This window comes from Rana temporaria, chromosome 5 (genome assembly GCF_905171775.1).
Source record: "Rana temporaria chromosome 5, aRanTem1.1, whole genome shotgun sequence".
NCBI classification, from domain to species: domain Eukaryota; kingdom Metazoa; phylum Chordata; class Amphibia; order Anura; family Ranidae; genus Rana; species Rana temporaria.
In genome coordinates, this window is record NC_053493.1 from 207,697,734 (window position 1) to 207,725,675 (window position 27,942).

The following is a 27,942-nucleotide window of genomic DNA, read 5'->3' on the forward strand; positions in this document are numbered from 1 at the left end:
TGTCAGCGCTGTATAAACTGTATGTAGCATCAGCCACATACAGTGGACAGCACTGAGTTCCAGCAGTGGTACAGGGACTCTGTCTACTGTCTGAAAGAGAATCAAACCATGCTGAGCACTGCTCAGCCTCACAGGAGGCTTTTAAATTTTTATATACAGTACAGACCAAAAGTTTGGACACACCTTCTCATTTAAAGAGTTTTCTTTATTTTCATGACTATGAAAATTGTAGATTCACACTGAAGGCATCAAAACTATGAATTAACACATGTGGAATTATACATAACAAAAAAGTGTGAAACAACTGAAAATATATTTCATATTCTAGGTTCTCCTTTTGCAGCAGACACATCTCTAGAACTGTTAAGGGGAGACCGTGTGAATCAGGCCTTCATGGTAGAATATCTGCTAGGAAACCACTGCTAAAGAAAGGCAACAAGCAGAAGAGACTTGTTTGGGCTAAAGAACACAAGGAATGGACATTAGACCAGTGGAAATCTGTGCTTTGGTCTGATGAGTCCAAACTTGAGATCTTTGGTTCCAACCCCCGTGTCTTTGTGCGACGCAGAAAAGGTGAACGGATGGACTCTACATGCCTGGTTCCCACCGTGAAGCATGGAGGAGGAGGTGTGATGGTGTGGGGGTGCTTTGCTGGTGACACTGTTGGGGATTTATTCAAAATTGAAGGCATACTGAACCAGCATGGCTACCACAGCATCTTGCAGCGGCATGCTATTCCATCCGGTTTGCGTTTTTAGTTGGACCATCATTTATTTTTCAACAGGACAATGACCCCAAACACACCTCCAGGCTGTGTAAGGGCTATTTGACCAAGAAGGAGAGTGATGGGGTGCTGCGCCAGGTGACTACCTCTTGAAGCTCATCAAGAGAATGCCAAGAGTGTGCCAAGCAGTAATCAAAGCAAAAGGTGGCTACTTTGAAGAACCTAGAATATGAAATATGTTTTCAGTTGTTTCACACTTTTTTGTTATGTATAATTCCACATGTGTTCATTCATAGTTTTGATGCCTTCAGTGTGAATCTACAATTTTCATAGTCATGAAAATAAAGAAAACTCTTTGAATGAGAAGGTGTGTCCAAACTTTTGGTCTGTACTGTGTGTGTATGTGTGTGTGTGTGTATATGTATATGTATGTATGTGTATATATATATATATATATATATGTGTGTGTGTGTGTGTGTGTGTGTGTGTGTGTGTGTGTGTATATGTGTAATATATATATATATATATATATATATATATATATATATATATCTCTTCCGATTTGGCTGAGGTGGAGATCACGACATCATCCGACTGCCTCCCCACATCAGCCAATCAGAGGAAGGGTTGTATTCATTGATAAAATAAAAATACAAGGCTTCCTGTGAAGGGCTGGGCAGTGCTCAGCATGGCTCGGTTCTGTTTCAGACAGTAGACTGAAAGAATGGCTGTATGATTTTTGTGTCCCTGCGTACCCTAGCTGCTTGTAGCAGAGCTGCTCCTTGTCGGCACTCCTGCCTAAATTAAACACTGATGTACTTGCTTTGAATAATAGCAAAATGGGGGGCCGCAGAGTAGGGAGGCTGACAACACTGCTGGAAATTCAGCAGTGGTGTTACTGCATTTTTGGCCCCACACAGAAAACCATCAAACTGGAAAATATTTATACCGCTACTACTCTTGTTACTCAGTGGCTAACTGTGACCACCTCATTTAAAGTCCCAGGGCAACCCTCTTTGCAGGTTTTAGTTTAAATAGTACAAATCAATCAGCGCAATTAAAACCCGACAGCAGCTGAACACCTGAGGGTCAAAATATCAAGTCCCAAATAACCATAAATGAAAAAAGCAGTGCAGCGCAAAAAACACATGGAACCATAAAAAAAATCGCATATGAATCATAAAGTCCACAAAGTTCATAATGAGATGAATAATAAAAACACACAAGCACCATGTGAAGGCCGGGAACTTCACGTCGGCACGGTAATACTCTTTTTACTACCAGAGTACACTCCTCTCCAGCATTCAGCATATCCTGTGATCTAGCCGTTTTACCCTTCAGAGGGAAATGTCTGTGTGACCTGTCTGATTTATTAGGGGTCCATTCATTGAGTTGAGCTGCTAGGAATATCACTGGTGATTTTCATTTATTTTTTAATGGTTCTGTGTGTTTTTTGCGCTGCACTGCTTTTTTAATTTAGTTTAAAGCAGATATTCCATTTAACTTCTTGACCACTGGGCACTTAAACCCCCTTCCTAACCAGATAAATTTTAGCTTTTGGTGCTCTCACATTTTGAATTACAATTACTCATTAATACAACACTGTACCCATATGACATTTTTGTCCTTTTTTTTCACACAAATAGAGCTTTCTTTTGGTGGTATTTAATCACTGTTGGTTTTTTTATTTTTTGCGCTATAAAAGAAACGACTGAAAATTCTGTAAAAAAAAAAAAAGAATTTTTCTCGTTTTTAAAATTTTTTAAAATTTTTCTTCATACATTTTGGCCAAAATTTATACTGCTACATATCTTTGGTAAAAATAAGTATAAATTGGTGGATATTATTTGGTCTGTGTGAAAGTTATAGAGTCCACAAGCTATGGTGCCAATATCTGAAAATTGGTCACACCTGAAGTACTGACGGCCTATCTCATTTCTTGAGACCCTAACATGCCAGAAAAGTACAAATGACCCCTTTTTTGGAAAGAAGACGTTCCAAGGTGTTTAGAAAAAGGCATTGTGAGTTTTTTTGAAGTTGTCATTTTTTCCCCACAATTCTTGGCAAAATCAAGATTATTATTATTTATTTATTTATTTTTTTTTACAAAATTTTCATATTGGCAGGTTATTTCTCACACACAGCATATGCATACCACAAATTATACCCCAAATCACATTCTGCTATTACTCCCGAGTATGGTGATACCACATGTGTGAGACTTATACACAGCGTAGTCACATCCAGAGGCCCAACATGCAGGGAGCACCTTCAGGCGTTCTGGAGCACCCAGGCCAATTCCGACATTTCTCTCCTACATGTAAAAATCATAATTTATTTGCTAGAAAATTACATAGAACCCCAAAACATTATATATGCTTTTTTAGCAAAAACCTTAGAGAATGTGTTAAAATGACTCATGGTATGTGCAAGTTCTACAACAGCTGGTGAGCCGTAGTTTGAGGATCCCTGCTCTATATAGACAGACTTTAGCACAAACCTCATGATATGTACTGGACTTTTCAGGGCTAACATGGATGGCCAAGTATCCTCTTTCTTTATTTAGTGAACATGGCTGTGTGATCTTCATGTCATGGCTCCTATCTCCTTGTTGGGGGCAACTATAACTTACACTATCAAGTTTGACGCCTGCAAAAACCCCTGTTATGAGTTGCCCACTGGGAAGAGGCATAAAGTGCTACTTTGCATCTGATATTTGTGATGAACTATGCTATGGTATACCCAGGCAAGTGTGTTGCATGCTAATATGGCCTAATTGGCGCTGTGTGCTGAAAACCGCTACCCAAAAGTTTAATTAAACAAAATATTAGTGACGGTTGGTGAATAAACTGGTCAGTATTTAAATCAAAATATGATACATTGAATGTGAAAATCAGTGAACAGTCACAAATGAACCGTGATCCAATATAGAGTCCACCATATAGGAAAGACAGTTCATAAGTATAGTCTCCCAAGTGAGTAGGTCATCAAAACATCCCAGGAAACAAGGTGATGAGAAAGGCACTTCCACCAAGGTCACACACTGCCTCTTACCGAATTTAAATGATCTCTAAATTATAGGAGATCAAATACAGCATAAACGATGATATCCTTGAAAGGTTTATCCAGCTCAGAATGATCGGAATGGTGGATGGTCTCAATCGGTATGCCAACACGGGATATATATGGAAAGGAAGAGGGGACTCGCATACTGTAAAATCCTCAAGTTTAATACGTAATAAAAGGAACTGCACTTACATCAAGTCAGTATATATAAAGCATCCATATAAAGCCTATTGGCTGCTCAGCGAGATGACGTAGATCTACGTGATCTCGCCCAGCAGAGCCGACCTTCCACCGTATAACTGCGGCGGCTGGTCGGCAAGCAGTTAACCTCCCTGGTGGTATTCCCGAGTGTGGCTCGGGGTAAGATTTCTGTACCAAAAGCGGTAACCCCGAGCCACACTCGGGATCACCTCGCAGCAGCCACAGGCAGGTTTTACTTACCTTGTCCCTGGATCCTGCGACGCTTCCGCGCTGTGCGAGCAGTGTCTCCTCGCTCGATTCACAGTGTCCCTGTGCCGCCGATCTCCATTCCCTGCGACGTTGCGACGCACGGAGGCGGAGAACGGCACCAAATTAAAAAAAGTAAACAAACACATTGCATACAGTATACTGTAATCTTGTAGATTACAGTACTGTGTGTGAAACATACACACCCCCTTTGTCCCTAGTGGTCTGCCCAGTGTTCTGCATGTACTTTTGTATAATAAAAACTGTTCTTTCTGCCTGCAAACTGTAGATTGTCCATAGCAACCAAAACTGTCCCTTTATGTCAAAAGTGATTTTAGATCGGCTAGAAAACAGCGATAATAAATTATAATTACTTGCAGAATTGAGCGATAGTGATTTGTGGGGAAATTTGTCATAAAAAAATAAAAGTAATGACAGCGACTATTCTGCAACTGAGCAAATTTCAGGGATTTTATGTTGATTACATTATTGAATAATTTTTTATTATAATTATATTATTAATTATTATATTATAATTTATGATTTTTGTTTTTCAAACTTTTTCATACCCGAGATGTCTGCTAGACTATTGTTCAGACAGATTTAAGTGAGTTATTCCTAAGAATTACAGGCCTACAATGTAAAACGCCAAATTTCCTTGCAAAATAATGGTACCGCTTTCAGCACCTAAAATCTGAAATAATCATACCGCCAGGGAGGTTAAAGCTATATAGAAAATAATTCAATCCGGATGGCCGCACTTCAACAACGATTTCTACATACAGCAAAAGATGCAATCAACAGCTAACATATTTCACGCCGTAACTACTGGTGCTTACTTATAGCTTACTTAAAGTTATACTCGAGTAAAAAAACTTGTATTTAAATATTTCTCAATAGCTACCAAATATTTAAATCTATTTCATGTGCAACAAATACCTTTGCAAAACCAATTATTACCTTGTAGAAGTGACATCATTACTGTGCAGCACATGGCCTATGCAGAGAGCAGAGATGTGGGAGGGACTAAGCAGGTTTACACACTACAGGCTGGCTGTACAAATCTGCAGGAAGGGTAGAGAAAAAAAAAACAGATCGGTTATGCCTTGTACACCCTATCGGTTTTCTCGGCGGTAAAAAGCCCACCGCGAAATCCAAGGGAAAAACACAGAACTTGCTCGGTGGCTTTTTTCCCCTACACATGACCGGCAGGAAAACTGCCATGAGAGCTTTGGACAGGAAACCCGGCCTTGTGTATGCTCCACCGCAGGTTTTCCGCATAGGTAAATTGCCGGCTTAAAAATTAGCTGGGAACGTGTTCCTATTTTTCCCGCCGGGATACCCGGCAGTTTTCCTGTTGGGAAAAGTACGATGGAGCAATACACACAGCCGGTTTTCCCGGCCAATAGCTGTCATGGCAATTTTCCCGACGGGAAAACCGGTCGTGTCTACGAGGCATTACTGTTCTGTTAAAAAAAAAAAAAAAAGCTCCTGCACAAAGGCAAAATGTCATGCTGGATTACCTGACAGATCTGGAATTAATACACAAATCACACCAAGATTAATTTGGGAAGACACGTGCCTCCTTGTATTTCAACAATATTTGCTGATCCAGGAGTGCAACTTTTAATGGTTCTTGTAACATTTAGATGAAAGATTCATTGCGTATGTAGATTGATAGATTGATATTTTGCTAAGTGTTTGTCCTATAAACTGTATTGCATTTATTTTGTTCCATAAAGTGGATTCCATATGACACCCTTCAGGGAGAGTTTGGCTTGGTTCAGTATCTATAGCACTGACCCCCAAACCTTTTGCTCTGTACAGGCAAGCTTAACAAATCATGTGCTTCTAACTTTTTCCTAAGATGCAATTACGTGTTCTCTCCTCTCATTTTTGTTAAATGCCATTTTTGCTAATGCTGTTAGCAGTGCATACTTTCTCATTTATCCATCTTGCACATCTTGCTCTTTGCTTGTTAAGTGAACACTTTCTTACAGTTCTTTGCCAGCAAAATTCTGCTGGGTTTGCTATTAACAGCAAAACTTTGTAGCAAGGGGGTGGACATTGTTAATGCAATGAGCGAATACAAGCATCTCTCGTTTAAAATGGCAAGTCTGTGAATTTCTTTTTCATGTTCCTAATATTGACCTACTAGAGTTATTACTGGATTGTTCTTTCTAGGGCTACTAACCTATGATAGTTTCTGTTCAGAAACGGCCTCAGAATTTATAAGTGCACTGTTTGGATATCTGTTGTTTTGATTGCTCACTTAAAGTAATAGGAAAGTATTGGTAAAAGTGCATGACGGTGCAATACATTCAAACTTGCATTTTCAGAAAGTAACCCGATGTACTTTAGCCATTGGTTATGCAGTTTGCTTTGAAGACCCTTTTCACACTGGTGCCATAGGTGCGTTGGCACTAAAGTGCGGCTCATTTTACCAACTCTTTACTGCTGTTTTTCAGCGATTTTCGGCCACTAGTAGGGCGCTTTTAACCCCAAAAAAAGGGTTAAGAACTCCCGTTTTGTGGCACTTTCAAATTGTTTTAAGGAAGAGGGGGAGACTTGAGCGATCAGCCGTGTTTTAATCACTCAGTTCTTGGGGTAAAGCTAGCAGGGGACAGCTGCAGCTGGGATTGGTGTTGCAGCCATCTAGATGGGAATGATTTTTTTTTTTTTGCTATTCCCATACTTGTCTTTTTAAGTTTTTGTAAATCACCCGTAGTGTGTTTTTTGTGATTTTTTTTTTTTTAACATAACTAAAACTTACATGAACTATTTTGTTTGTAAAACACTTGGTGAAAATGTGCTAAACATGCTAAAAAGTACTAACATTGCCTTCTTTCTGTGCTTATGTGATGTCAAGGCTTCATTCTAATACCTCTTTGGCTAGGTGGGAGGGTATGGTTACAAGGCATGTCAAAGCATTTCTGCTCATGACAATCTAAGTGAGTACAGATGGGCAGGGGGCTTGTTGGGCTATGGGATGGTATCACAGGCTGATTACAGAGCTACAATGATGGCATGGATCTGCTTCATTGATTAATGTGGTCAGAATGTAGAGGAAGCCATGGGAAATGGCAGGATTAACAGATATTAAGATTTTTTTTTTTCATTCAGTTTAAAAAAAAAGACATTACATTGTTTATGAAGGACAAAGGAATGCAGCTCCAGTATTTTTAACACCTTCACTGTGCTAATTAATGAGGCATTATTAGATTAATGGCATTTCTATTGGGGATGGCTTTGAATCTATACCCCCAAGATAATCAAAGTGTGATCTGCACTAGATCCTGCAGTGCTCACTTATAGTTCTGAGGTAAAGATGGGCAATTTTCGCTCCATGAGTGAGCTAGTACACTACGTGCAGTACAGATTGCAAATATCAAGCATATACTGTAGTTTAGGTGTCCAAAACTCCACTGAATGTGTGGATGCAAGGATTAGTATTATTAAAACCGAGTTTGCACCTTCACTGCTATTGCTATTGCTCTTGCTATCCCATCTTCACAGTACCTATTTGTAGAGACTGATGTGAGCTGAATATTGCTTCCTTTTTATATGTTCCAGATTTTTAGCAAAGCCTAAATAGCAGCTGTCAAATCCAGATTACCTTTTGTACCTCCTTTTCCCATCATCACAAATCATGTATTCTTTCTGTTGGTTGACCTCAACCAATAACAACAAAAATAAATGTTCCAGCTAATCATGAAAGGTAGGATGATGTCTTTTGGATCCAGATAAAACCAACTTTGCCTTCTGAAGTCTGATTCCACTAGGTCTTGATGCCCAGAATAAAATTGGCAATACCAGTAGGCGTTGGCATCTTGGCTATAATACCTATTTTTAGATTATTTAATAGTTTTTAGGACATATTTTCATTTGGTGCCCTGCTTTTTTTTTTTTTTTTTTTGCTATGGTTTTTATTCCAGGCTGATAAGTGTATGAAAAGAAGGGAGGGTGCATCATTCTCTGAAAGCTAAGGACCATTTTTTAGCTGATATCACTTGAATAGCAATAACTGATTGGTTCCTGAGTATTAGCAGGGACTGAAACTGTCACTGACAGCTGGATGTGTTGCCTAGTAGCTGTACAAAGTGTTGGCAGCTAGTTGTCAAAGGGGGATGATTATAAACCCATACTCGGCATAAGGGAATGTGGGACATTTATATGCAGATTGTAGGTGAGAAGACATTAAAGCATCATATGGCCTTCTGCTGATCCAGAATGCTGCCCTCGGTAGTACTGTTTCTACCTCTGGAAATGTGACATGCATATATTAAATCTATGCACAGATCAATATTTGTAATTTCTTAGTATTAGGTCTGCAGACCATTTGCGGACCATTGCTGTTTATTGGTCTTCTTCCTTCTTCCTTCTTTTTACTTCTTTTAACAGTAAAAAATGTTTTTGTTTTAAAACAAACCGATTGATTGCAGAAACAGCAGTTCTGTTAGCTTGGCAAAAAAATCACCTTGAATGTCCTGTAGTCATGATCGTTATTGTTAAATGTCTTTTTAGCTTTTTTTTTTTTTTCTTCCAGGAAAGGATATGTATCTTGCGAGTTGTTCTCAGGATTCCCTTATCCGTATTTGGAAGATATTTGCCAAGCCTGCTTTAGAACCTGTCAAAAATGAGCATGAATTGAAAGAAAACAATATCAAGCTCAAGGAGAATGTATTTTTAGTCAAAGAAGAAGGTAAGTCAGCTGTAAAAGTGAGCAAAATTGTCTTTCAGAAGATGATCTTTTAATAACCATCCAGGATGGCTACCGAGTAAGATTTTGTACTTGGGACACAAAATGTACCAACTACACTACGTATAATATACTTGCTTAATCTGGGCCTTGGGGAACTGTTCCTTCCATCGACACAAGAGATGGGGCACTATTCCTCCCACTGACACAAAAGATGGGGCACTATTCCTCCCACTGACACAAAAGATGGGGCACTATTCCTCCCACTGACACACAAGATGGGGCACTATTCCTCCCACTGACACACAAAAGATGGGGCACTATTCCTCCCACTGACACACAAAAGATGGGGCACTATTCCTCCCACTGACACACAAAAGATGGGGCACTATTCCTCCCACTGACACACAAAAGATGGGTCACTATTCCTCCAACTGACACACAAAAGATGGGTCACTATTTCTCCAACTAACACACAAAAGATGGGTCACTATTTCTCCCACTGACACACAAAAGATGGGTCACTATTCCTCCCACTGACACACAAAAGATGGGTCACTATTCCTCCCACTAAACCACTGTTGGGGGCACTATTCCTTCTACTGACCACAGGCACTATGCAACTTTTTTACTCTCGCTCATCACAAATACTAAGGCATGGTTTACTGTCACTGATGATTGTGAATTTCCTTTCCCACTGGACACAATCCGATCCGCCTGAAGTCTGAAGGACAGTAAACTTGCCCATTGTTAGGAGAGCCATGCTCTTGGCAAAGTCCAGTTAGTCAACAGTACAGTAGAACAATAAGACGTAGCACCCAGTCTTTTAATCGATTGCAAGTGTAATCCTTGTTTAAGCATAGTCAGCACATGCACAGAAAAAGCTCACACTGCACATTACTTTTTCTGCACTACTGGTGCCTGGAGTGTTTTATGCGGTATTCTGAAGAGTACTAGCAAGTTTAAAAAAAAATTTGATCTGACTAGGTAAATTCAATTTCCACAAACTTTGTTTATACTGGGCAAAGTGAGTGCAGCATTGGGAGCCAAAATGTGTTGAAGGACAAATGAAAGAGGTAAATCTATTGCCTTCAATACTTCCAGAATCTGGAGCAGTTATGCAGCCTAGGTTCGGAGTGAAGTCATAACTCCATGCCTGGATACTTGCTCTGGGGTGGTGACTCAAAGCCGAACTTGATCAGTATGATAGCCTGGCAGCTAGCATTTTCTGGAGGAGGGTACCGCAATGGCAGCCCCTCAGCATTGCTTTCAGCATGGTTTTCCAAGAAAGTGAATAGTTTTATGCTGAATTCTCTTTAAGGCCTCTTTTTTTTATATATATATATATATATATATATATATATATATATATATGTATGTGTGTCATGCTTTAAAAATTGTGCACTGTACAAATTCAAGTGGTTCAAACGATTTTATATTGCAGGAAGGTTTAAGTATGTAATTATGTATCACTGTATTGGTGGCCCTGGTCACCAAAAAGTGTCACTTAGGGTCAGATTTGTCCGCTGCAATGTCACAGTCCCGCTAAAAATGGCAGATTGCCCCCATTACCAGTAAAAACAATAAAAAATAAGTCCCTAAATCGATCCCCTATTTTGTAGACACAATAACTTTTGCCTCAACCAATCCATATACATATTGGGATTTTTGAGAGAGAGTTAGCCAGGAAGGGAGGGGGTGAGTCATAAGAGGGCCAATAAGTGCTTGCAGTGTGCCTCTGTGTAAATCCAGGAAGTGAAAAGGCTGCAGTTAAAATTATTGCAGCCAGACTCGGTGGAGGGAGATGTCTGCATTATATTTGGCAAGTACAGAATCGCAATATATATATATATATATATATATATATATATATATATATATATATATATAAAATAATATAATAAGTGGTTGGAGAGAAGCTTCAGAATGACGAAGATGGTATTATTTAAAATTATGTGAGCAGACTTCAGTTCCTCTTTAAGGGGGTAAATCCTTCCGGGGCTGAATCATAGACTGTTTTTTTTTTTATTTATGTACCTGCATGTATATTGAGTGGTGTTCAGTGCCCTTTTAGGGCTTGCGCACACTGCATCTCAAAGAAGCTGCTCCTGTAGGCTTTTGAGCTTAATTTTTTTTTTTTTTTTTTTTTACCTATCATTCTTTCTGCCTGGAAACTTCCCTCCATGTTAGCCAATGTGTCCATGCACACTATGGCATTTTCAGGTGCTTAAAGGCAGAAAAAAAGAAGCTTTTGAGCAGAAAGGATGCCCGCGTGCCAAATGAAAACGCACAAATAAAGGAAAAATGGGCAGAGGGGAGGGTTTGTGAGATTAAAAAAAAATGATTTATGCTAAAATAAGCTCAATCAAAATGTGCAAAAAGAGCACAAAAAACGAAAGCTTCTTCAAGCAGAGAAATAAAAGCAGCGTTTGATCTGCAGTGTGCATGAGACCTTTAGTGTTTGTTTTGTATTCTGGTTGTAGTATACAGAAAAATGTTTATATTATGGTTGGATAAGGCAGAAACACCCTGTTGTCTATTACACAGTTTTACCTTAACCTTTATATTATCTGCACTGCAATAGAGAAATGTCACTTTATCATAAAATTTGCCATCCCGGTTTCTTAATTTAGTCTGTGTTGGAACAGAAATCATTCAGATTGTTGGACAGTACAATGTGCATATAAAGAAAAGATGTCTGTGTTTTGTTACAAGGAAGATGATTCAATTCCACCATGCAATTGCACATTATAGCAAACGCATATTACATTTCCTCGCAGGCAGCTTTGATTCTTCTGCAGTACAATCACTTCCTTTTGTCACAGAAGAGATTGTAATCCTGGAAAAGAATAGTTTGGTCTTTTGAAGTAGTCATTGTAATTCAGTAGAGCGCAGAAGTGATACTCTACCTTGCAACTCATAGGGGAAATATTTCACATGTCACTCTATTGATTATGTGCCTGTTGGCTCTGCTTCTCTCCAGTGTGCTGTACTACAGACTGGCAATCATTTTATATCCAAACAAAAACCTCCTTGTCGCTGTTGTTTGTCTTTGTTGTTAATGCAGAACGTGGTTTTGAATTAAAAATGCTATTTACATTGCATATTACATTAGGGAATGAATATGCTGATAAAACATGTTTGCATCAAACATAGATGCTGTGTCACAGGTGGGGGTATGCATAGACAGAAAGGCATACACATTTTCAATATGACACACTGAGGACAAATCATAAAATGTCTTGTCTTGTCACATTAAAATATAAAACTGAATTTGTTTATTCATGTTTGGTGATCTCCAGGCATATGTGAGACTAAAAGTAATGCAGCTATGTAGTCGTTAGTAAATACAGTAAAACCTTGGTTTGAGAACATTTATCAAGACGAGCAACATTTTTTTTAATAAAAATTTGACTTGATATAGAAGCGATGTCTTGATATAGCCTCATTTCACAACTGAGTATAAAAGAGAAAAGAGGTGCCTCTAAGTGTAGCAATATGGTTACATTTTATGAAGGAGCAACATATTGCTACACTTATGCCCCGTACACACCATCACTTTATGTGATGAAAAAAAACGACATTTTCTGTGAAGTAAAAAATGACGTTTTTGAAACTTCAATTTTCAAAGACGAAGTTGCCTACACACCATCGTTTTTCTCACAATGTTCTAGCAAAGCGAGGTTACGTTCTCACCACTTTTTCCATTGAAGCTCGCCTTATAAGTAGCTTCTGGGCATGCGCGGGTGAAAAAACTTCGTTTTTTTGCTACACACGGTAAATTTCTGTGAAGTAAAAGTTGACGTTTTGAAAAACGACACATAAAATTGAAGCATGCTTCAATTTTTTTTTGGTCGTTTTTTAGAAGACATAAAACGACGTTTTCCCCCACACACGGTCAATTAAAGTGACGTTTTTAAAAACGTCATTTTTTTTCATCACATAAAGTGATGGTGTGCATTAGAGGTGCCTCTCTTCTCTTTTATACTCTGTAGCTCTTGCTGGATTTTGCTTCTAATCCCCTTGTGGAGGCTTCACATTGCTATAATCTTTTTATATGGACTATAAACTGAAGGACTTATGAATAAATGGTTGTGGAACGAATGTCGAGTTTACATTATTTCTTATGGGGAAATTTGCTCTGATATACAAGTTCTTTGGTTTACAAGCATGTTTCTAGAGCAAATTATTATGCTCGCAATCCAAGGTTTTACTGTAAATAACTTTACTTATTTCAAATGCAGCTAGTGGTAATACCTAAGTTTGACTTTGTATCTGTTTAATGTAATCACTGGTATGGTGCCACTGAAATTGGGACAGGGAGCTGCAGTCGTAGGACCTAATCCAGTGTGTTGTATTTAAATATGATAAGGAACAAACTGACAGGATCAGAGGACATAGTGAGCAGAGAAATAACCTCACTGGTCAGCTATTACCCCTTCACTGTTTATTCCTCAGGCTGGGGATGAGAGATGCCACCAATGTATTTCTTGACTGTAATGGAGTAGGAGGCATCTCACTATTGACTTTGTTGTGTGATGGGGCTGTGTAAATTTCAGGATTGAATAGTAACATAGAAAAGTGGCAGCTGAAAAAGACCGTAGTAGTCCATAGAGTTTGCCCTTCTTCCTCCCCCCCCCCCCCACACGTTAACGTCATTGTTCGAGTATAGATTTATGTTTGTCCCATGCATGCTTGAAGCCATTTACTGTTGACCATCTCACTACCTCTGCTGGATGTTTATTTTAATCATCAACTACCCTTTCAGTAGGTAGTGTCAGATGAAAGCATTCAGGCAGCTGTGTTGCTGCTCGATTGCTCGCTCATACCCCTGGCATGCCACCACGGGTGGAGGGATGGGTGGAGGTGGGAGGAAAGCAGACCCATGTTGGCTTTCCTGTTGTGACGTCTGACATCCCTTTTCGGGTCATCCCCTCCATGTCACTGACTAGCTTAGCCAGAAAAGGATTTTTTGCAATCTGAAATGCATTGAAAAACATTCAGTGGAGTCCAAAGGAGACATGCAGCAGGGTCTTTTCGACCTTTCATGCCTCGTTAAAGAGAACCTATCACATAGGAGACTTTTTGTCCCCTATGTATTGTGGGGGAAAAAAGTTGAGTAAAAATCAGTTTTACAAATTTGAAAAGTTATGCGACATATAAACGTAAACACATGCGTGGGGGGTGCCTATGCGTGAAAACTTTGCTTGCAATACACATATTACCAGCACACCGGAGTGAGAGCAATAATTCTAGCACAAGCCATTCTCCGTAATACTAAACTGATACCTATAGGGTGCTTTTAAAGCGTAGCCTATAGAAAATATAGGGTTTGTCGCTATTTCACAGGCGCACACAAATTTTAAGTTTTGACTTGTTGGGTATCTTATTTACTCTGTATTATTATTAGAATCCTATATTATTAAAATGTGTTTTTGTAATAATTTGATTTCCAACCTGGGTGATATCGAGATCCAGAAAATTCACCTGCTTATCACTTATGTTTCAAACCAGTTTACAATTTTTATCATTATTGAGTCGACCCAGAAAGTGTATCTTTGCTCCCGTTCCATACAGTCATCTGAATTTTTCAAATGTTTTAGTAAACACCAGGTACTACACATTGTACAGAATGGTCCATTTCAATGACTTGCACAATTGTTCTGTGTAGCAGTTGTAAATTCAATTGATTGGACATAATTTGGAAAGGTAAACACCTGCCTATAAAAGGTCTCACAGTTAACAGTGCATGTCAGAGCACAAACCTAGCCGGGAAGTCCAAGGAATTGTCTGTAGACCTCCGAGACAGGATTGTATCAAGGCATAGATCTGGGGATGGGTACAGAAAAATGTCTGCAGCATTGAAGGTCTCAATGAGGACAGTGGCTTCCATCATCCTTAAATGGAAGAAGTTTGGAACCATCAGGACTGTTCCCAGAGCGGACCGCCTGGCCAAATTGAGCGATTGGGGGGGAGAATGGCCTTAGTCCGGGAGGTGACCAAGAGCCCAACGATCACTCTGACAGAGTGCCAGCGTTTCTCTGTGGCGAGGGAAGAACTTTCAGAAGAACAACCATCTCTGCAGACCAGGCCAGACAGAAGCCACTCCTCAGTAAAAGGCACAGGACAATCCCATCTGGAGTTTGCCAAAAGGCACCTGAAGGACTCTCAGACCATGAGAAACAAAATTCTCTGGTCTGATAAGGCAAAGATTAGACTCTTTAGCCTGAGTGGCAAGCGTCATGTCTGGAGGAAACCAGGCACAGCTTATCACCTGGCAAATACTATCCCTAAAGTGAAGCATGGTGGTGGCAGCATCATGCTGTGGGGATGTTCAGGATCGAGTGAAAGATGAATGCAGCAATGTAGAGATCTCCTTGATGAAAACTTGCTCCAGAACGCTGTGGACTGGGGCAAAGGTTCATCTTCCAACAGGACAACGACACTAAACACACAGCCAAGATAGCAAAGGAGAGATCTGAAAAATGGCTGTGCACCGATGCTCCCCATCCAACCTGATAGAACTTGAGAGGTCCTGCAAAGAAGAATGGGTGAAACTGACCATAAATAGGTGTGCCAAGCTTGTAGCATCATACTCAAAAAGACTTGAGGCAGTAATTGGTGCCAAAGGTGCTTCAACAAAGTATTGAGCAAAGGCTGTGAATACTTTTATGTACATGTGATTTTTTTTTTCTCGTTTTTTATTTTTAATTTGCAAAGATTTCAAACAAGCTTTTCACGTTGTCATTATGGGGTATTGTTTTTGTAGAATTTTGAAGACAATAATGAATTTAATCCATTTTGGAATAACAAAATGTGGAAAAGTGAAGCACTGAATACTTTTCGGATGCTCTGTAGATCTGAGTTTTCCATTTGAATATTATTTTTTTTATACTGCAGATGGAGGGTACATTACTCAAAGTAAACATGTTTCGAAGAATCAAAGCTGAATGTATTAGGTCAGTGCCAATGGCTCCCCACTGCTTTTATTAAAGCCTGTGCGAGCAGGAAGAAAAGGGGAGTGCCTCTGCTCTTATGCACATTGCTGGAACAAGAATGGGCTTAAGTAAGTGTGAGGAGAGGGGGACTCTGTGTAATCGGCACTCTCATCGCCGTATTGCATTCCACGCTGGAACGCATACGGCGACCGCGCACTGACTTCATTGAATATGATAAAGTGAGGGTGCTCTTGCGCCTATCTAGTAAAGCTTAAGATGTGAAGTAAAATAATAGTAATGAACTAAAAGTGATGATGCTGCTCAATCTAATAATGTATAAATATCAAATAGAAATACAATAAAATAGTGAAAGGTAAAGTGACGAGCGCAATGAATATGACTAAGTAATCAAAGTGTTAATCAGTGAACATTGATAATAAACTAAAATTGAAACAAAGTGCTAAAAAACATTAAAAACATCAATAATGAATAAAAACGTTCAGCCAGCAAGTGGCCAGTGAAAAAAAAAAAAAAAAAAGTGTGCACAAAAATAGCTGCAAAAGTCAGCAGGCAAACATAAATATGAAGCCTAAATCAGTCCTGGAATAATAGGCTAACAATACAGCCTTTATACGTGCATAAAAGTGTAGGAAGTTCCATAAAGACAAAAATAAATATAAACTTCTCCAATAGCCGCGTGCATTCCAGCGTGGAACGCGGAAGTTCCGAGCGTAATTAACGCTCCATTCGGCACACATGCCTGGGTCCTATAAACAGCACAGCCTGTTTATTACAAGGTGTTCTATTATTGTCGGCCATAGCCGGACCACGCTACAAATAAACTACAGGCATAATCCCCACAACAGGATATCATTGCAACGCGGATCCATGCCACCACTAACCTATAGCTAATTCCTGCTAAGTATCTATCTACCTGGATCCACGCTGCCAGCCTTACTGCAGTTGCTGGGGACTCCCTAAGATATCTTCCACTAGGAGAACCTCCATGACAGAATCCCATTCCAGCTACATTACTCTGCTTACTGAAGAACTCTCATCCTCTACAAACGGATAAGTACCATTGCCACGTTACATTTATTGCTCTAGAATTACCCTGTTCGCATATAGCCTTACAAAGTACTGTATTTGAACCTGGCTCTAGTTTATACAACTGTGTTGCTTGGGACTACTTATTGTGTCTTCATGTAACAGCTGTGGAATATCTTAAAGGGACATACACTCTTAAAACAACTAAGCTAATGTAGCCTCTCAAGTATATTCTGTCCGCATACAGTACTTTCATATGCTACGTGCTTGACATTGGTTCTTTATAGTATAGGCCAGGGGTCTGCAACCTTTAAGACATAAAGAGCCACTTGGACCCGTTTCCGAAGGAAAAAAAAACTGGGACCAGCAAAACACATTTAAAACAAATATAACACTGCATATATTGTTTCTTACCTTAATGCTATATACAGGATCGTGCACTCCAACCAAAAAAAAAAGAATGCAATTGAACAGCACATTACACAGCCAATAACAATGCCCCCAATGTGCCATAAAAAAAAATAATTACTGCCCCAAAGTGCCAGAAAAATTGACCAGTGCCCCAAAATGCCATAGAAAATTAATCTGGGCCCCAGTGTACCATAAATCATAATCAGAGCCTGATGTAAATAATAATGAGGGCCCAATGTCATCCTCGTCATTATAAAAATAACTTGCTGGGCATGTGGAGGTGGAATCTTATCTGATATAATTGATATTGTACAGTATTGCATTTGCTGGGCATGTGGAGGTGGAATCTTATCTGATATTGTCATTATCAGATAAGATTCCACCTCCACACGCCCAGCAAATGCAATACTGTACAATATCAGATAAGATTCCACCTCCACATGCCATACTTTACAATATCAGATAAGATTCCACCTCCACATGCCCAGCAAATGCAATACTGTCTGTACAATATCAGATAATGAGATTCCACCTCCACATGCCCAGCCCCCAGCCCTAGACTAGGCCGCTCTCTTCTCCCCCCCCCCAGTCCCAGACACTTCCAAACAAATGCCGGTTCTCACCTGCGCTGCTCTTACTGCTGTCTGTATCGTTTCGTCTCTCTCTCTCTTCGCACTGGAGCCACGGTCGGTGCTGATGAACTCAGCTGAGTCTCTTGATCCGGAGCGGAGCCTCCGCGGGGGAGATGTCGGCGGCTGAGCTGAGAGCTCTCGTCGTAACGGGCGGGCGGGAGACTCCAGGGCCACGAGCACAGACAGGCCAGCTCTGTGGCCAGTCACATGACGCGCCGTGACCGAATCACAGGCCAGCTCAGGCCTGTGGCCACATGGCCCCCCCTGCCCCCCCGCACGCTGCGCGGTGGATGTAATTGCGGTAACGCCGCCCAAGTAATGGGAACGGTGTTACCGTGAGGGTAAGAGTAATCAGGTAGATTACTCGTTACCCTCAAAAGGTGCCCTGGAGCCGCGTCAAAGGTTCAAAAGAGCCGCATGCGGCTCCGGAGCCGCGGGTTGCAGACACCTGGTATAGGCCTTCTGGCCTAAATTATTGAACATGTTCGTTATACCTTTTTAAAGCTAAGGGATGAAGGTATATTCTACTTGCCCCCTTAGTAGCTCAATGTATTCCTATATGTGAGTGATATGATGTAGTGAACCCCCAAACTCTTTTTCTCTGATTAGACTGACGCCTGGGGTCCGATACTGATAATCACTTTACATAGAGAAGTGCATTGAAATGTTTCCCTTAATGCAGTTGTGCTTCACTCAAGTTCATCGTAAAACCTTTCAAGGCTAGGGGTTGAAGGTATGTTGTAATACCTCTACCTTTAGTAGCTCAACGCATTCCTATATGTAAGAGAGATGATGTAGTGAACCCCCAAACTCTTTTTCTCTGATTAGAGCGACGCCTGGGGTCCAGTACTGAAAAATTACATTGCATAGAGAAGTGCGTTGAAATCTTTCCCTAACCGCAGTTGTGGTTCACTCTCGTTCACCGTAGTTTGTGACACTCTGACACAGATGGTTTTCACCTTAATGTATTAAAAAACCTTTATAGCACTGCAATTGTGACACTGAATGGGTATCGTGGTTTAAATGATTCCAATGGAATGAAACTGTGTAGCAGTCAAACAAAGTTGAGAGTAATGTCCTCTTATTGATGTGTTCCCCGAACAGCCAGGGAGTAATTGAGGGTTATGGTTTCCAAGTAGCCCAAACTTATTAGATCCAGACCACACGGAGTCTTTCTGGCGTTTTGTTTGGATCCTATTATGTCAGATTCCTGAAGTGATAGTTGATTTTGGGTTGGGTCATTGGTAGTTTTTTACACCCAAGAAACACAGACATCATTAAACGATCATCAGTACTGGTGATTCAGTCAAACAAGTTCACTGGAAGACTGCTGTACATACCGTTACCCAATGTCTTGGATGGGTAGATGGGGATATCAGAGGCAGGTCAATTAGGACTCCCGTCACTTCTTGAGTTTAAACTCAGTGGGACTCCCCTCCAACAACTGCTTATGCTTGTTGTCCTCCATTGATAGGGGTACAGTTCACAGTCCTCAAAAAGGTTTGAGCAAAACTCCTTATTGTAGAGAAACCGGCAGTGTCAAGTCTTCAGTGTATCAGAGCCGTGCTCTGTTTTTTCCTCGGCTCAGAGGTATACTATATGCAGCTTGGTGCCCTGTGGTCACCGCTATACGTCAATGCATTTCACAAACTTTTACATTTGCTTAATCAGAACGTGAGAGAATATTAATGATGAAATACAGGACTCTGAAAACATGTAGTGTGGCTGTTTCAAGATGCACATTAAGGAGGCACTTGAAGAAAGATGAGCTGCATGGTCAAGTCTCCAGAAGAAAGGCATTACTATGCAAAGTATCCCACTTACAATACGCCAAACAGCACAGAGACATGCCTCAAATCTTCTGGCGCAAAGTCATTTGGAGTGATTAGACCAAAATATAGCTTTTTGGCCACAATTATAAATGTTACATTTGGAGAGGAGGAGTCGGGGCCTGTGATGAAAGGTACACCATTCCTACTGTGAATCACGGAGGTGGGTCGCTGATGCCAAATTGTAAAAAGTGCTCTGGTCAGGAAGGGGGTAAAATCTTCCGGGGCTAAAGTGCTATTTAAGCACATAAGGAGCACGGAATTTTTCATCCATATTTCAGTCACAGCACTGTGTATGAGACCTTCAATACTGTTCCAACAGCACAAGCATTTTTTTCACTGGGGATTTTTTTCAGCGATTGTTGTTTTTTAGTGCATTTTTATTATTATAATTTACCGTTTCATTATTAACTTTGTTGTATGTAGCATTTAGCGTGTTTTTTTCTTTATCATTTATTATATTGCAGTTGATCAATTCTTAGATGTGACGTCCGGTATTCGTTACCTTTCTTAGGCTTTCTTCTATTTTCATCTTTATCCAGCCAGCACATCTGTGTTGTTTTTCACAGCACAAAACTCTTCAGGAGAATGTATCAGTTTATATGGATGAGGCACACATTTTCACACTGGCAGAGGTGATTAAAATCATCGGCTCCTATGTATTTATGCAAAAAGTTTATCCCAAAAGAAAAAAAACTGTTCTGTAACCGATTTTATAAAATGGGAGCTGGAGTTTGGCTTCAATTTGTTAGTGATTCTAAATCTGCTAATACATTAAACACTACACATACCCCCCCCCCCCCAGACTGACATTGCTGCTGTCTGCTGGGCCTCCTGTTCTCCTTCCTCCAGAGATGTATCTTGCTAATACAGGAGGTAAGTTACTAGCCAGATCACAAGGTGAAAACAGAAGGGAAAAACTGAAGAAAAAAAAATGGATGCAGCCACCATATCTAATGATTGGTAAGCTGCAATATAATACAATTTTTTTGTTTTTAGTTTAAGGTGGAACTTCACCCAAAAGGCGATGTTCCGCTTGTTTGCATCCTAACACCCACCCACCCATCCTCCTTTAACAATTGGTTCACTCTTGCCAACTTGCGATCAGATCTTTGTGCTTTCACTACAGCTCACAGTGAAAAGAAATTCAGCAACAGAGGCAGTTCTGTCAGCCCAAAAAGCAGTCTAGAGGACTATGTGTGTCCAGGTGCTAATCAACAAGCTACGACCATATAAATCTGCAGTAAGAATGCTTATAGATATGCCCCTTCCAACATCTTTCCCTCCCACCTGCAGTGCAAGCGGGCTTGGCCTACACTAAGGGCAACTCTGCTCTGAATTCAGGAGCAGTGCACCATTCCAGGAAGCTACATTAGATGGACTTCACTGGCAGGCTCAACCGGTACTTGTTGGACTTTGAAGGGGGAGGAGACACAAAACTATAAGGGCCGATGCACTTATAATTGGGTATTATAGCACGTGTTTTTTTAATGGCAGGCCGTAGTTTTTATTTTAATTCTTTGAAAAGTCTAATCTCAGGGGTATCTGTGTGCATCCATAGATGAGAGAAAATGGCAGGATTGAGTAATGTCATCTCATGATTATGGGTACCTCAAGTATTATATCAATTAAAATTATACTTTTAAGCCTGTAGATTTTTTTTCAATGGTTCTAGTCTCAAATTCATTAACCGATGCCTATTGATTTTACATTTTAGGTATAAAATTTACGTACGCGGTGTCATTAGAGACTGTGCTAGCTGGCCATGAAAACTGTGTCTATGCTGTTCATTGGCAGCCTTCTTTCAGAAAAGGTAATGTATGGCCACTTTTTAGGCTTTTAAAACTACAAATACAGTTAAAGGTGATTTAAATGCTTGCTGTGTCTGTAAAAAGTCATTTAATTCAAAACTGTGTGTGTATGTATATGTATATGTGTGTGTGTGTGTGTGTGTATATATATATATATATATATATATATATATATGTGTGTGTGTATGTGTATATATATATATATATATATATATATGTGTATGTATGTGTATATATATATATATATATATATATATATATATATATATATATATCCAGCGAAATACACAAAAATTAGTGGGCGCATTAACCAGTTCCCGACCTCCTCATGTACATATACGTCAGCAGAATGGCACGGACAGGCACATGTACGTACCTGTACGTCCTCTGCTAGACGTGGATGGGGGGTCCGATCGGGCCCCCCCCCCGGTACATGCGGAGGTCGGGTCCGCTCGGGGAGCGATCCGGGACGACGGTGTGGCTATTTGTTTTTAGCCGCTCCGTCGCGATCGCTCCCCGGAGCTGAAGAACGGGGAGAGCCGTGTGTAAACACGGCTTCCCCGTGCTTCACTGTGGCGGCGCATCGATCGAGTGATCTCTTTTATAGGGAAGACTCGATCGATGGTGTCAGTCCTACAGCCACACCCCCCTACACTAGTAAACACACACTAGGTGATCCCTAAATGTTACAGCGCCCCCTGTGTTTAACTCCCAAACTGCAACTGTCATTTTCACAATAAAGAATGCAATTTAAATGCATTTTTTGCTGTGAAAATGACAATGGTCCCAAAAATGTGTCAAAATTGTCCGAAGTGTCCGCCATAATGTCGCAGTCACGAAAAAAATCGCTGATCGCCGCCATTACTAGTAAAAAAAATAAAAATGCAATAAAACTATCCCCTATTTTGTAAACGCTATAAATTTTGCGCAAACCAACCGATAAACGATTATTGCGATTTTTTTTTTTTTACCAAAAATAGGTAGAAGAATACGTATCGGCCTAAACTGAGGAAAAAAAAAAATTTTATATATGTTTTTGGGGGATATTTATTATAGCAAAAAGTAAAAAATATTGAATTTTTTTTAAAATTGTCGCTCTATTTTTGTTTATAGCGCAAAAAATAAAAACCGCAGAGGTGATCAAATACCACCAAAAGAAAGCTCTATTTGTGGGGAAAAAAGGACGCCAATTTTGTTTGGGAGCCACGTCGCACGACCGCGCAATTGTCTGTTAAAGCGACGCAGTCCCGAACTGTAAAAACCCCTTGGGTCTTTAGCCAGCATATTGGTCCGGGGCTTAAGTGGTTAACCTGTCAACATCTAAATATCAACAACCCAAAACTGAAATATCAGTGCACACACTCCATGATATGCTATTCTACAGCATGTTTTGAAAAGATGAGGCTAGAGTAACATGGAGTATGGGAAAAAAGATTTTTCTTTTTCTTTCTCGTTCATCACAAACACAGTAAGTCTTGTAACCTACAGGTTATACTGCTGCATACAAAAGGATTAGACCATGACAAACCACTGTAGGTGATTGCAGGATAACTCCTCCTGCTACCAGCATGTTTTTTTGCTACTTAAAGTGATTTTAAAGTCCTTTGTCATTTTTATTTAAAAAAAAGCATGTTATACTTGCTCTGTTGCAGTGGATTTGCACAGAGCAGCCCAGATCATCCTCTTCTTGGGTCCCTTTTTAGTGTTGCTAGTCCCTCCTAGTCCCTCCCTCCTGCCGAATGCCCCCACAGCAAGCCGCTCACCTGAGCTGTGCTGCAGCTCCATCTGTTCATTCAGATACGAAGCTGTGGTTTGGCCCTGTCCCCTATTTCTCCTGATTGGCTAGCTGACTTTGACAGCAGGAGCCAATGTCACTGCTGCTGTTTCTCAGCCAATCAGGAGGGAGAGTCCTGGACGGCTGAGACACTCGTGGACATTGCTGGACAGAGAGGGGACTCGGGTAAGTATTAGGGGGGCTCCTGCACATAGAAGGCACTTTATCTTAATGCATTAATATAAAAACAACTTTTGACTTTACAACTCCTTTAAGGATGGATATCTTTTCTTCAGCTCTGCTGTGAAAAACTAACCTTTTGCTAGAACTTTATTTTTTTCCCTACATCACTGCTAGAGATGGTCTCTTTGATTGCAGCAATCTAGCATGTATTTTGGAGTACCATGCCTGGACCCCACTTGACTGGAATTTTCAGGGATATTCTGAATGTGGCCTTCAGGTACTGGGTTTCACATGGGGAGCTTTCCAGACTCTGGTCTGGTAAAAGTTGGCAGCAAAGCACTTTTCAGGTCCAGAGCCATTGGCGTTTAATATTTGCTTTGTCTCTGAAGATTTAGTGAACAGGCTGGTCAGACTGAGCACTGAGAACAAACGCTTTTGCTTAGGGAACCTTTAAAATCCACAGTTCTTCATCTGTTATTTGCCATGCAAGGGGTTATTGCTGTGCAATTGAGCACCAATGTTATTCACCAGGTGGAGTGTCACGCTGTGCTCTCTTACAGTATTTAAGAAATCCTCTCCCTGCTGTCACTCCTGCTTGCAATTAGCCACTAACACTTCAAACTTTTAAACAGTTCTGTCTTACCCAGTGGCCCCCAGCTCACACTTTCCTAATGGCTATGGGACAGCTTGCAGCAGGCTACTGAGACCTACATCTTAAAGAAATGAGGCCTCTCAGGTCCAGTTCTTGCTACACTCATTAACGCTAGAAAGCCAGCCTCCAGGCTTCTCTACTACAGAATCTGGAAGGCGTATGTTTTCTATTGTGAATCCAGAGGGTGGAATCCTCAAAATTATGCTAGAAGTAGCATTCTTGCCTTTTGCCAATTAGGAGTAGATATGAAATTAGCCCTGAGTACCATCAAGGGTCAAATATACACTCTATCAGTCTTTTTTCAGAGACCACTGGCATCTCATTCCCTAGTCAGGGCATTCATTCAGGGAGTAATGCGGATAAACCAGCCTGTCAAATCTCCCTTATGTCCCTGGCATTTGAACTTAGTATTGTCAGTCTTGCAAAAGCAACCTTTTGAACCTATCCACCACATTCCTTTGATTCTTTTGAGCAGGAAATTGGCCTTTTTGATTCCTATCTCTTCTGCTAGAAGAGTATCAGAGTTAGCAGCTCTTTCTTATAACGAGCCTTATTTAGTTTGTTACAGGACAAAATTGTACTACTCCCCCATCCTACCTTTCTTCCAAAGGTGGTATCGGTGTTTCATTTAAATCAAGACATTGTTTTGCCTTCCTTTTTTTCCTGAGCCACGGTCAGCAGGGGAAAAGTTATTGCAATCTCTAGATGTAGTGAGAGCAGTAAAAGTTTATCTGCAGGCAACTGCCCAGATACGCAAAACAGATGTTTTGTTTATTGTGCCAGATGGTCCCAGGAAGGGCCAAGCGGCATCAAAATCCACCATTTCTAGGTGTATTCGACAAGTAATTATTCAAGCTTTAAGGAACAACATTCCTCCCTTTTCTGTTAAGGCGCACTCGACCAGGGCAATAAGTGCTTCATGGGCAGTGCATCACCAGGCTTCGATGGCTTAGATCTGTAAAGCTGCAACTTGGTCTTCAGTCCATACATTTTACCAAATGCTGTGTCTCTGTGTCCTGTGGTGTATGATGAAGAAAATAGGATTTTTAATAACAGCTTACCTGTAAAATCCTTTTCTTGGGGTACACCACGGGACAGAGGTCCCCCCTTCTTATGGGAACCTTACTGCTTTGCTACAAAACTGAGGTACTTCCCTTAGGGGAGGGGTTATATGGAGGGGCACTTGTCTTCATTTGTTGTGCCAGTGTCCAATCACCTCTGGTGACCATACAACCCACTATGTAATGAATAGAGGCTCTGTGTCTCGTGGTGTACTCCAAGAAAAGGAATTAACAGGTAAGCCGTTATTAAAAATCCTATTTTCTCTTCCGTTCATGGACGGACACAGTAACAATCTTGAGAGTAGGTATTGGCCTTCTATTAGGAGAGGACTAGGCAGAAAACATGTTAAGGTGTTGAACACACATCAAAACTGTAGGTAAAACCCCTCTCCCTGCATGCAGCAGCTCAGTTTTTTTTCTGCCTAGCATAGAAGGACCTGGCTCCCTGTGTGCCCGATGGTCTTGGAGTTTTTTTCTACTGTTTGTTTTTCTACTTTTTTGTTCCCAAGATCTACTATCAACTGCCGACTGGGTGACAGGCTGGACATCAGATCCTTGTAGTCTCCCCAGTTTCGGCCATCGAGCCTGTGCGGACCTAGAGCTACGCACTCCGGGGCACACATATGACCGGGCTATATGTCCGTTTTAGTGTGCCAGGGCCGACTGACACACTGTAACCGCGCGGGCGATGGGTCTGTCAGGGATGCTTCCAGCGAGTACACGCAGGATGGGTAAGTAGCAGTCCCCCTGCTCCGGCAGGATGGCACGGCTGGGCATTCCCGGGGAGGTTGATTTTAGTTTTTTTTTCCACCCTTCCTTCCCTCCTCCCTTCTTCCTTCCCTCCTCCCTTCTTCCTTCCCTCCTCCCTTCTTCCTTCCCTCCTCCCTTCTTTCTTCCCTTCTCTCTTCCCTCCTCCCTTCTTTCTTCCCTCCTCCCTTCTTTCTTCCCTCCTCCCTTCTTTCTTCCCTCCTCCCTTCTTTCTTCCCTCCTCCCTTCTTTCTTCCCTCCTCCCTTCTTTCTTCCCTCCTCCCTTCTTTCTTCCCTCCTCCCTTCATTCTTCCCTCCTCCCTTCATTCTTCCCTCCTCCCTTCATTCTTCCCTCCTCCCTTCATTCTTCCCTCCTCCCTTCATTCTTCCCTCCTCCCTATGCTCTGGGAGCCAGGCTGGATTGTCAAATCCGGGTGAGCCACCAGGTCAGGGCCTCCCTGGTTTGGTGGCTGACATCCCCGACTCTTCGGTCCGGAAAGTCATTGCTTCCTTTTCACTGGACAGTGATCACGATGGACGCCAGCCTTACCGGGGGGGGGGGGGGGGGGGGGGGGGAGTCTGGGGAGTTCAGTCGGCCCAGGGTTGCTGGACTCAGGAAGAATCCCACCTGCCGATCAATGTCCTGGAACTTCGGGGATCAGGCTGTGCCTCTCTACGTGGTCTCAGAGGCTACAAGGGCGTCCAGTCAGGATCACGCCATGATGGTGGCGTATGTCAATCATCAGGGAGGAACAAGAAGCTTGGCTGCAGCGTCGGAGGTCGCTTACATCCTGAGGTGGGCGAAGCGGAGCGTGCTGGCTCTATCGGCCGTATATATTCCGGGCGTAGAAAACGGCAAGCGGACCTAAGTCGCTAGAAGCTGGACCAAGGAGAATGTTTGCTACAACCAGAGTTTTTCAACTCCTGTGCCTGAGATGGGGCACACCAGAGGTGGACCTCCTGGCCTCGCGACTCAATCAGAAGGTATTGAGATTTGTGGCCAGGTCAAAAGACCCATGGGAGGATGCGACATATGCGTTGGTGGCCCTGTGGGGTCAGTATCGGCTCATTTATGCCTCTCCCCCTATGAAGCTTCTTCCCCATCTGCTTCACAGAGTGGAGGCCGAAGGGATTCCGATGATCCCAATTGCTCCAGATTGGCCTCGGCAGCCCTGGTACGCTGACCTAGTGCGTCTGGTAGCAGATGTTCCTTGGCGTCTGCCGACGTGAGAGGACATTCTGTTGCAAGGTCCCATACTTCATCCTGCTTTACAGTCACTGGCTTTAATGGCATGGCTGCTGAAAGCCAGGTACTAAGGGACCGTGGCCTGTCGGATTCAGTGATATCTGCCATGCTGAGGGCACGGAAGTCGTCCTCTCGGAAGATTTACCATTGTAGGTGGAATGCCTACATCTCTGTGTGAGGAGATGAAGTGGCGTCCGCTTGCATATTCGGTTTCCAGGATCCTGGAAACCGAATATGGCGACTCACTCCCTGGTGAGTACGTTTTGTGCAGGGGGTTCGACATGTGGCCCCTCCGGTGTGTCAAAAAAACAAACAAAAAAAAACACAAGAGGGAGGGCACACCGACCTAGTGCATTATCATAAGAGATTTTTATTTTAGTAAAAACAAGTGATTTATACTCGCAAACGAGAGTTTGAATACAGCTTTGTCAATTAATCAGACCAGTCTTCTTGGTCCCTGCCAGCAAGACTTGATGATACCGAGGATTCAATTGTACCCTTAAGCCGCGTAACGGTGTGTCCTCCACTACCTCCGTGGGACTTGAGTCTGGTCCTCTCGGTACTTCAAAAACCGCCGTTTGAGAACATTAGAGAGATTCCCTTGCTGACTCTCTCTCAGAAGGTGGCCTTTTTGGTGACTATTACATCCATCAGACGGGTTTCTGAGCCGGCGGC

The 27,942-nt window shown here is 41.6% G+C and overlaps 1 protein-coding gene across 1 annotated transcript in view; it reads left to right on the top strand.

Annotated features, from left to right (window-relative positions):
• ELP2 (elongator acetyltransferase complex subunit 2) overlaps positions 1 to 27,942 on the top strand; it is a 171,806-nt gene that overhangs the window by 31,036 nt on the left and 112,828 nt on the right. Inside the window, exons 8-9 of the mRNA XM_040353517.1 lie at positions 8,784 to 8,939; positions 21,511 to 21,606. Of these exons, the coding sequence (XP_040209451.1) occupies positions 8,784 to 8,939; positions 21,511 to 21,606 (252 nt within the window). The remainder of the gene's footprint in view (positions 1 to 8,783; positions 8,940 to 21,510; positions 21,607 to 27,942) is intronic.